General features: G+C 42.3%; 1 protein-coding gene across 2 annotated transcripts; it reads left to right on the top strand.

The window, feature by feature from the left end:
- The first annotated feature begins 915 nt into the window (after positions 1-915).
- LOC309719140 (GTPase IMAP family member 8-like) lies at positions 916-11134 on the top strand. Of its 2 annotated transcripts, XM_082555049.1 has the most exons (5): positions 916-990; positions 1074-1111; positions 2511-2562; positions 6355-7509; positions 7595-11134. In XM_082555049.1, the coding sequence occupies exons 3-5, from the start codon at positions 2544-2546 to the stop codon at positions 9154-9156; spliced, it is 2736 nt and encodes a 911-aa protein (XP_082411175.1). In that variant the 5' UTR covers positions 916-990; positions 1074-1111; positions 2511-2543; the 3' UTR covers positions 9157-11134. The 2 variants fall into 2 exon arrangements, with proteins under 2 accessions (XP_082411175.1, XP_082411174.1); XM_082555048.1 differs by lacking the exon at positions 1074-1111 and having other exon boundaries at positions 926-990.
- The last annotated feature ends 282 nt before the right edge of the window (positions 11135-11416 follow it).

Here is an 11416-nt window from a genome sequence, read left to right as displayed (position 1 = left end):
GAAACAGAAAAAAGCAGACGTGTTGGGTAACATACTGAAGATTTGTCAGCTAGTATAAATTGTTACATTTTGGGAGTGAGAACGTGTTGAGTAATGACAGTAAAGTCTTTGAACCAAAACTAACAGCCCCCACTGATACACATGATACGTCATAACCCTGATTCCAAAGCAATAACCATGAAATCTGATTCTTCACCTACGCTCTAGTGTTCAGTCAGTCACCCTGCTGTTCAAAAATTATGTTCAGTATTTACAAATCACACTTGTGGTGTCTAATAGACTCCAATTTGTTCATCAAGATTGAGAGTCATCTTGAGAAAAGGTTAAGCTGAAGAGAAAAAGCAGGAGCAACAGTAACAGGCACGCACACTCACATTTTTGTTGTGACGATCTTTGTCTCGCACTTTTATTTGTAACCGTCGTTCCTAACACAGCAGGCTGGAACAGGCCCTGCATTCCTTTTGCTTTCTGACAGATTAGCTGTAGTCTGTGGAGTTATTAAATTTCATGCTCTCGGCTTCTCACACAACCACAATGCACGCTGCATTAAAGTGACAGAGGGCAAATGTATTCTTTTAAACTTTAAACAACGAACATCAGACCGACAACACATCAGGATGTCGTACAGAACATCGGTGCAACCAGACGACAAACACGAAGGCGCACCGATGCAGATGTTTTGTCATCTGTTCTGCATGGATCCAGCCTCTGAACGTCGACACAAATCTGTACAAATATACAAATATAAAGCATAAATTTGTGTCGAGTAGACTCACCCCACCCAAACACCAGCACACAGAGTATGGGTGGGTGGTTGTTCCCACCCAATCAAAAGTGAAGAAAAGAAGGCTCAGAGAAAACATGAGCAGTGTTTCTAACTTCTGATTGGGTGGGCAGCGTTAAGCCCGCCTTCATACCGTCGTCAGAGGTGAAACCAAACAAAGAAGCAGGCGCCATGTCTCACCTGTGAACTCAGAGGACGACAAACAGGTAAAGCACAAATTTATCTGCTGTTTTTTCTGAACAGTGAAACTCATCACTAAATGTTTTCTCATGCTTTGGATTCTCTGCAGGTCTGCTGCACCTTTGTTAGCTGTGTTTGTGCTGTGAGGTGCGTCGTGATTCTTTGTTAATGATAGTTTCACTTTGATCGTTACTGCCTTTAATATACTTTTGATTTTTCCTCATTTACATCTTTTCTTTATGGCTGCAGAGAGTGAACCTGTGTGATATGATGCAGAACTATAATTCCTAATATTTGTTTTGTGCTTTTATCAAATTACTGCACAGAATGAGCAGAAACATGAAAATTAGGTTATTTGTTATATAACCTATGATGACATCAATAATTTCCTCTGAGTAGACAGAAAGGTTGCATATAAACTGGAGGGTGAGACAGTTGAGTGAAGAGGAATATTTTAATATTTTATCTATATGAAACTTTTAATCTCTCTACTGAAACTGCTACAACTCCCCCCCCCCCCCCCCCCCCCCCCACACACACACACACACACACACACACACACACCTTTTTTGCAGCTGCTCACCTGTACCCAGCGGGCTGGAACAGGTCCTGGTATTCTCTTTGTTGCAGATGTACCGCCCACACTCAGATCGTGTTTCACTTACTGGAGTTTTTAGACTCTCGTGATCTCATCTAATCATCGTTCTCAGAAGCGTTTGCTAAATTAATCCTTGTAGTAAGATGTGAATGTGATTATGATCCAGGTGATGTGGTCTATAGTTGGTCGTTTCTGTCCAACTGTTTGGAATAATCTTAGTCCAATTATGCACTTGAATGCAGCACACATGAGTGGATCAAATGGATCCATCATAATATTCTTTAATTAAAACTCATTCAAGTAATATCTTCTTGTGCACAGTAGGCCTCCTGAAAGCATAAATGATCTCTGAGGTTGAGAACGTGAAATAAATCATCCATGTGTATAAAACACTTCTACATGTGTTCAGACTGAGGTCCCCTGATTCTTCAATCTGGTTGATCAGTCTATACAAAGACTTTAATTTCTTTGAAAACTGAAATTGAAAGTGAAAGATGTGAACCTTCTTTCTGCCGTTACTCATGATGTGGGCGACCGTGGCTCAAGAGTTGGCAGTTCGTCTTGTAATCGGAAGGTTGTCGGTTCAAGCCGGGGCTCGAACAGACAGTCTCGGTCGTTGTGTCCTTGGGCAAGACGCTTCACCCGTTGCCTACTGGTGGTGGTCAGAGGGCCCGGTGGCACCAGTGGCCCCAGGGCAGCTGTGGCTACAATGTAGCTGCCATCATCTGTGTGTGAATGACTGAATGTAGCATAAAGCACTTTGGGGTCCTCAGGGACTAAGTAAAGCGCTATACAAATACTATTTACCATGGCTAAATGTAACTTGTGTTACACTCTTTTTTTCTGCCGTTCCATTCGAACCATTCATGCTTACAGCCCCTTTGTCCACCTACCATCACATGTGGTGTGACTCAAAGAACCTAAAATACATTTTTTTTTTCCTTCCAGTTCATCCCCAGGTCTTTTCAGAAAATCGACATCATGGCAACCAAAACAGCTGGTGAGTCCACTCACATGTTATTGATCAGCAGTGAGGACTTTGCACTCACACCGTCCACAGAGAATAGATTTAGAGAGTAACTGTAACATCTGTTCAGGTATTGGAAGTGAAAGTAAGCAACAAACAGGTGCAGCAGCAGCAGGGTGGAGCAGGATCCAACTGCCATGATCACACTGTGCTGCTGGTTTTAGGAGCAACGTTGGCTGATAAACATATCCAACATGCTCACAGTTCTGCCAACAATAACAACTTACAAGATAATCCAGTGTAACACTATCTGTACTTACCAAAGGTTTAATGCTTGGAAATCAGGATTGTTGACCTTCACTAAGCATCAGTATCAACAGTTTGACCACAATGCCTAGGCCCAAAAATCACACAGTTGGAATCAGGTTGCAAGAATTGAAATGTGTCCCAAATATCTGGATCCCATCAGAGGCTAGTTTCATAAAGGAGATTGGCAATAGAATAGAATAGAATAGAATAAAATAGAATAGAATAGAATAATCCTTTAATGGTCCCACAGGGCAGAATTTGGTTCTAACAGCAGCAAAAAAAAACCCCACACATACAAACAAAACAGGACACAGTACAGAAACACACAAACTATATTAAAAAATATATTAGCTCAGTAGGTAGAGTGGTCCATGATTCCATGATCGGAAGTTCGGGGATTCGATTCCCCTGAACAGCTACCCTGAGGTACCCCTGAGCAAGGTACAATCCCTACACACTGCTCCCCGGGCGCCCAATGGCTGCCCACTGAGTGAATGGGTTAAATGCAGAGAGGAATTTCCCCACGGGGATCAATAAAGTACTCTTTCTTTCTTTCTTAAGCAGAATCAGCAGAATCAGCATACTTTATTAATCCCTAAGGAAATTATGTGGGTTACAGTTGCTCCAGTACAGTAACAGAAACAGACTAGACTATTTAAGAATACAATATGTTAAATATTGCTGCTGTTTTAATTCCCCGCGGATGTTGGGTCAAACATCGCACTGCTGCTCAGCACTGTCGCGTGTTTAACTCCTCCACTGCTGAGCAGTTTTCAACAGTTTAGTTAAAACTAAAACTTTAAAATCCCGGAGTGTTCATGCACACAGACTGAGAACCTGAGCTCATGGTTTTATTCCACTTGTCGGACTGCTTTGGACACTGTGGCTCCATTAAAAACCAGACTGCCTAAAACTAAATCCAAGTCCTGGCTGAACAGCACAACCCGAGCTGTCAGAAAACACTTATCTGACATTATTCTGTCAAACTGTCACAACCTGCTTGTTTTATTTAAAACCATTAACTCTGTTCTTGGTGCACCACATACTGAATGTATCGAGCCCTCGTCTGCAGCCTGTGAAATTTTTTTCCCCTTTTTATTGAGGTCTCCTCCACCAGGGCTCACATGTCTCCTTGTGCTCGTGACCTCTCAGTCACTTTAAAGAAGACTGTTGGTTGTTTTAAGCCTGCAGGGCAAATGATGCTGTCCCTCCTCGACTCTTAAAAGAGATGCTACCTACAGTTGGGCCTTTGGTTCTTGAGCTGGTAAACCAGTTTGATGTCAGGTGTAGTCCCTAAAGATTTGCAACATGCAGTAGTCAAACCCCTGATTAAAAACCCTGCTCTTGATCCTACAGTTCTTGTAAATTACAGGCCTATCTCCAAATTACATTTTCTTTCCAAAATTCTTGAAAAGATGGTTCACAGCCAATTAATGACCTTCCTGGAAAAGCAAAATGTTTTAGAGGTTTTCCAATCTGGTTTTAAATCCTTTCATAGCTCTGAATCAGCACTTTTAAAGGTTTTGGGTGGGCATTAGGGGCACAGCACTGGAGTGGTTCAGGTCCTACTTGGCGGGGCGAACTTTCTGTGTCAGTCTCTGTGACCATGTGTCGTCCTCCGCTCCTCTCTTGTGTGGTGTCCCACAGGGCTCAGTTCTAGGCCCCCTCCTCTTATCTTTATACTGCTTCCTCTTGGTTCTATACTGAGAAAACATTGCATTTCAATCAATCAATCAATCAATCAATCAATCAAGGCTTTATTCGCCACATGCAGGTTGCCCCACTATACACACACAACACAGACATTACACATAAATGTCCACAGCACAACATTATGGACGTGACAAGCCGCAGGGTTGGGTAGGGGGTGAGGAGTAGTCCGAAGCAAACACAGCAGCCATCCTTTTCCCTTTTATGCTGATGACTGTCAGATCTATGTCCCTCTAAAGGAAAAAGGCACATACTCCACACAGCCATTACTTCAGTGTCTCGATGACATTAAGGCTTGGATGTCTGTTAACTTTTTAAAATTCAATGATAAAAAGACAGAGGTGATGTTTTTTGGTAGCTCCACTGAGACCCCAATGTGTATTTAAATACCTTGGCCCAATATGTTAAACGAGCTGTCACAAACCTGGGGGTGAAAGTGGACTGTGATCTGAAGCTTGACAGATAGATTAACTCAGCTAACTAAAATAAAGCCAATTCTTTCACAGCAGCACTTTGAGACAGTGATCCACGCCTTTGTTAGCGCTAAGTTGGATTACTGTAATGCACTTTATATTGGGGTCAGCGCATCATAAATTACCCATCTACAGAGGGTGCAAAATGCTGCAGCTCATCTTTTAACTGGCACTTGAACGTTTCAGCACATTTCCCCTAATTTAGCTTCACTTCACTGGCTGCCCATTCATTTTAGGATTCATTTTAAAATTATTTTATTTCCTTTTAAAGCTCTCCGTGGCCTAGCACGATCTTATCTCTCTGGGCTGCTACAGCTTTACACACCTATCCACTCTGTCAGGTCAGCTGATCAGCTGCGCCTGAATGTACCCAGGACTGGACGTAAACTTAGAGGAGATCGTGCTTTTGCTGTAGCAGCTCCAGAACTGTGGACCGATCTGGAGCAGACTCCCCATACTCCATGTTCACAAAACACATCTAGACTGGTTTTGCAAACTCCCATGCACCTTGAAGTGTCCTCTAGAGGGTAAAGAGCTGGTCCAGTGCTCATAATTTGCGTTTAAGCTGATGATTCATTAACTAAATTCCAACTTTATCCCAACTCTATACTGTCTAGTGTAAAGACAGTATAAACAGTGGACATCAGTCAAGAAAATCTACTGAAGCTCATATTAAAGATTTTTGTGAGTTGTGATATTTTTCCCTCTTAGGGTTTCCCACCCGCCAATATAACCCTTGACTGTACTCATTTCACTGTTACCATTTACAACAGGCAACAGAAAATAGTTATTGTTTTAAAGCTATCATTCAATGCAGGTGTCCGAGATAACAGATTCAAACTGAGTACATTCATTAGAATTTAGATTTATGCACTAACATTATTTCATTGTTATATTAGTTTAGCACAAGGTTCAGTTACCTTTGTATGAAAATTGTTCATAGAAATGTTCTTCAACAAGTTACTTTTTACTTTCTTACACTGAGTACATTTCAGAGCCTGTACTTTTGGACTTTTACTTAAGTAAAGAAAGTTTGCACCTTTGCCACCTCTGTCCAACAATATCAGTCCAGTGCCTTTAAAACCTGCCCAGAAGCCTATCCTCCTTAATAGAGGGCTGACATGGCTGTTCAAACTTAGCCCGGCCCGTCATCAAGAAACCATATTTGAAAGTGAAACTGCCAGCGCTATCACTAAGCAACCTGTTTTAAGACAAAGTTATAAGTGATTATTTCTCAAGTGATATGATTAACAATTGCAAACTATGTAATGGAATGTGACGTAAATATGTGTTTCATAATTTTTGATGTAAAATAACTTTTTTCTAATTGCAGCACGTGAACTCAGGATAATGCTGTTTGGAAAAAGTAATGACAAGAAATCAGCCCTGGAAAAGCTCCTCGTTGGGAAAAAAGAGTCTAAAGGTTTTGGAGGAAAGCAATCTGGTGCTGCCTCTGGAGAGAGGAACAGGAAACCTCCCACAGTTGTAAAAACACCCAACATCTTCAGTCTGCCTGTGAATGAGCTGTTTAAAGTGATGAAGAGCTGTGTGAGTCTCTGTCCTCCTGGACCAAACGTTCTGCTGCTGTTAGTCAAACCTTCTGATTTCACTGAGGAGAACAGACAGACTCTGAATTTGGTCCTGAGCTTGTTTGGTCAAGATGCTTTTAATCACTCCATCGTCATCCGAACGCATAACGAGGAAGGGAATAACTCAGTGGATAAACTCATTGAAGAATCCAAACAAAGGCAGCAGTTCATTAACTTTGACAGGAAAGACTCCTTCTCAGATTCCTCAGAGTTGATGGAAGAAATGAATGAGATAGTGAGTAAAAACTGGGGAAAATATCTAATGTTAAAAGAAGAGGCTAAACCCAATGTGAAGTCCAGTCTGAACCTGGTTCTGTGTGGGAGGAGAGGAGCAGGGAAGACGTCAGCAGCCAAGGCCATTTTAGGTCAGACTGAGCTTCATTCAGCCTCCAACTCATCAGAGTGTGTTAAACATCAGGGAGAGGTGTGTGGACGTTGGGTTTCCCTGGTGGAGCTGCCTGCCTTGTATGGAAAACCTCAGGAGGCAGTGATGGAGGAATCATTCAGGTGTATCTCCCTCTGTGATCCTGAGGGTGTCCATGCCTTCATCCTGGTCCTACCTGTGGCTCCCCTCACTGATGAAGACAAGGGAGAGTTAGAGACCATCCAGGATGCATTCGGCTCTCGAGTCAATGACTTCACCATGATTCTGTTCACCGTGGACTCAGATCCTACAGATCCAGCTGTTTTAAGCTTTCTAAAGGAAGACAAGGACATCCAGGAGCTCTGTGAGAGCTGTGGAGGAAGATCAGTTGTTCTCAACATCAAGAAAAAACAGCAGATCCCAGAGATGTTTGAGATTGTGGACAAAATTAGTCAGCCTACAGGACAACTGTGCTGTTATACAACTACAACATTTTTACACGCACAAATGGAGAAAGTCTTAAAACTTGTCACTGGTAAGTAATTTAGATTTTCTATTTCCAATGACCCACTGAGTCCTGATCTAACTCTAAGTTAAATGCAACTGTTTTCATGTTTTAGGTGGTGAAGTTGGAGAACAGGACTCAGACTGTCTCAGGATTGTGCTGATTGGGAAGACCGGCTGTGGAAAGAGCTCTACAGGAAACACCATTTTAGGAAGAGATGAGTTTAAAGCTGAATCAAGTCAAATATCAGTCACCCAATGTTGTAGGAAAGTACACGGTGAGGTGGACGGTCGTCCCGTTCTTGTGGTCGACACTCCTGGTCTGTTTGACACAAGTTTGTCCAATGAGGAGGTTCTAGAAGAGCTGGTGAAATGTGTCAGTCTCCTGGCTCCAGGACCACATGTCTTCCTGTTGGTGATTCATATCGGCAGATTCACAGCAGAAGAGAAGGAGACACTGAAACTCATCAAGCAATTCTTTGGGAAGAATTCTGAAAAGTTCACCATCGTTCTTTTAACCAGAGGTGATGAACTGGAGCGTAGCAGATTGTCCTCAGAGGACTACATCAAAAACAACTGTGATCCTTCCTTTAAGAAGCTGATCTCTGACTGTGGAGGAAGATACCATGTGTTCAATAACAATGACAAACAAAACCATACACAAGTCAGTGAGCTGATAGCAAAGATTGACACCACGATGAAGAACAATGGAAGGCGCTGCTTTACCAACAAGATGCTGCAAGAGGCTGAAACTGCGATAAGGAAGGAGATGCAGAAGATTTTAAAGGAGAAGGAAGAAGAGATGCAGAAAGAAAAGGAAGAAATTGAAAGAAGATATAAAAAAGAAATGGAGGCCATGGAGAAAAGAATTGATGAAGAAAGAGAAAAGGAGAGAATACAGAGAGAAAAAGAACTCGAAAAAATGAGAAATAAAATTAGAGAAGAAGAAGAGAAGAGAAAGCAGGAACAGGAAATCAGGGAAAAGGAGAAAAGGGAAAAGGAAGCTGAAGAAGAAAGACGCCGACAAGAATTTGAAACAGAACTTGAAAAGCTGGACAAACAAATTCAGTCAGAAAAAGAGGCAAAAGAAAATGTGGACAGAAAACTGGAAGAAGCCAGAGAAGAGATGAGAAGAAAACAAGAGGAGTGGGAGAAAGAACAGAAGGAATGGTGGGACAAACAACGACAAGACGAAGACAAAAGACGAGAGGAAGAGAAAGAAAAAATGGAAAAACTACAGGAAGATTATAACGAAAAGCTGGAATGTGAAAAAATCAATAAAGAAGACGATCAAAGAAAAAGAGAAGAGGAAATAAAAGGATTGGAGGAAATTCATAAGAACACTCTGGATGATCTAAAGAAGAAACATGAAGAGGAAGCCAGAAAGAAAGCTGAAGAGTTCAACCAAGCCCAGAAGAAACACATGGATGAATTAGCAAAACAGAGGGAAGAACATAAGAAGGAAATGTACGACTTAGTGAGACGTGTGACCAAAAAGACTGAAAACTTGAACAAGATCAAGAATTTAATGCATAAACATGAAAGACAAATGAAGAATCAAACTAATGAGGAGGACATAGAAGACCTCCAGGAAAAACAAAAAGATCAACTAAATGAGTTGATGAAAAATATTTTGGGAGAAGAGCTCAGCAGCTCATCAGCCTGCAGCATTTTATGAAATGAAACGTCAGATGTTCTTCTCTTTCTGTCATTTAGATAAGAGAATCTTTAAAGTAGCACAGAAACTGATTAGTGATCATCAGTCTCAGCAATGTCATTATTAAACTACAGGTCATCTAATTCATCTCATGTATAGTAATTAGCTGTTGTTACATGCACTTCTGTGTTCCTGAGTTCTAACATTGATTTACTTTTAACCGTCCACTCAGGCTGCTCTGTGGTTTTAGTTCGACTTGATTTGACCTCTGCTTTCGATACGGTTGATCACCACATTTTATTATCGAGGCTAGAACATGCTGTTGGTCTCAAAGGCATAGTCCTATCTTAGTTTAAATCAGATCTCTCAGAGAGGACTTTCTCCGTTGCTATGGGACAATACTTTTCCTCTTCTGCCCATATTTACTGTGGTGTGCCCCAGGGGCCTGTTCTTGGTCCTACTTTGTTCTTCCTGTATATGCTGCCTTTGGACTCTACTTTCGAAAAATATTAACATCTCTTTCCACTTCAATGAACTCACCCGAAACTCTGGCTGATTGGGACCCACACCCAGTTTCACACCTTGGCTCAGGCGATTAGAGGATCATCAGGGGTCCTTTTGTCCCTCTGTGGGGGGAAACTCCCACTAGGTTTATATCTGGGACTCTCCACCATTTGACCTTAGAACTGAAGAAGCTTCTCGGATGAGAGGTGAAACGTCTTCAAGTAACTTAAAGAAGTCCAGACGCTTTTCTTTGCAAGCTCCTTTGACTGTTCACTTTACAAACACGTCAGATCAGATACAAGGAGCTGAATTCACGACACAAAGAGAAAAAAAGTGGCTCGTTTATTTCACTGAAATGTCATGTGACCAACTCAAAACGGTTCTCTGTCGTTTGTTTGGCCCCCACGTGATGGTGTGTGTGCCCGATGACACCAGGGCCTGCTTCTAATGAGACGACCTGTGGTGTCCTCCCAGGTCTGGACAAGGCATCACTGAGTTCCTGGACAGTCTGAGGTCCAACCTGATGGTGTCAGGTGGACAGAAACATAATGAGGTGCTCTGTTGGATTTAGGTCAGGCGAGCTTTGTGGCCAGTCAGTGATATTCATTTATCCTCCAGGAAGTGCCTGCAAACTCTGTCCACATGAGGCCGGGCAGCGCACCAACGTAGAGTCTGCAGTTAGTGGAGGATTTCATCTCCGTACCTAATGGCAGTCAGGGTGGTGGTATCTAGCCTGTAGAGATCTGTCTGTACTTCCCTCCATGGATTTGCCTCCCAGACCATCACTGAGCCACCAAATCACTGATACAGAATCATGTTACACAGATCGTGTATGTCGATCGCTCTCCTTCAAACATCTGCATCAGTGCAGGCTAATGTCTGATATCTGGCTGTCATCTGACTGTTGTTCCTCCTCTGCCTGTTCATTTTCTCATTAAAATAAACATTAATAATCATTCGTCCACTGTCACTTGAACGCAGCATGCATTTGTGATCTCGTGAGAAGCTGAGAGTGTGAAGACGATCTGTTTGTCCGAGGCGACCGACTCTGCACGCACAAAGATCGCAGGGCCTGTTCTGGCCTGCTGCTGTTTGCAGCTGCAGTAGCACCAACGCAGGAAGAGTCTGACGATCAGAAACATTCATCAGGACAACAGTCAGATTAAAACAGCTGAACCAGTTTCATCAGGTGAACGATCTACGTGGAAGTTTTTTGGGTCATTATCCATCTGCACTGTAACACTGGTCTCATGACGTGGTTTCCTTCAGATCATTGGCTGTTTCTCTCCTCCCGTCAGTCCGGTACTATCGAACCTTGGCTTCGTGTGTTTGTCACACCTTTGGTCTGTTGTCTGAGTGTATCTGCTTCTGTTGTCATAAACATGACTAAACTGCCAGTCAGTCAACTGTCCAATTACTTTTGACACTCTGAAAATGCTCGGCTTTGTTTTTTAAACATGAATAAAAACTTTGGTTTAAGATCCTCTGCAGTGACGAGCAGTCATCAACACAGTGTCGTTATTCAGATACTAACAAACTTATCTGTCTCTGTAAACACCTGAGATATCACAGAATGAAGCTTTGAGTCGTAGCAGCACTCGGACCTGTGGAGCAGATGGCTGAGCTGATGTGCTCGAACACGTCTGAACACTACGTGTAGATAACATGCAGGGACTTGAAGCAGGGCAGACATTTAGAAGGTGAAAGTACAAACATGTGGCCGCGCTGTGTGTAAATATGTCAATAAAAACGGAGCTCAATTTTCTCATAAATAAAT

The sequence above is a fragment of the Aulonocara stuartgranti genome (assembly GCF_965226115.1).
Source record: "Aulonocara stuartgranti genome assembly, chromosome: 12".
In the NCBI taxonomy this organism is placed as follows: domain Eukaryota; kingdom Metazoa; phylum Chordata; class Actinopteri; order Cichliformes; family Cichlidae; genus Aulonocara; species Aulonocara stuartgranti.
This window is presented reverse-complemented; position numbering and strand designations above follow the sequence as displayed.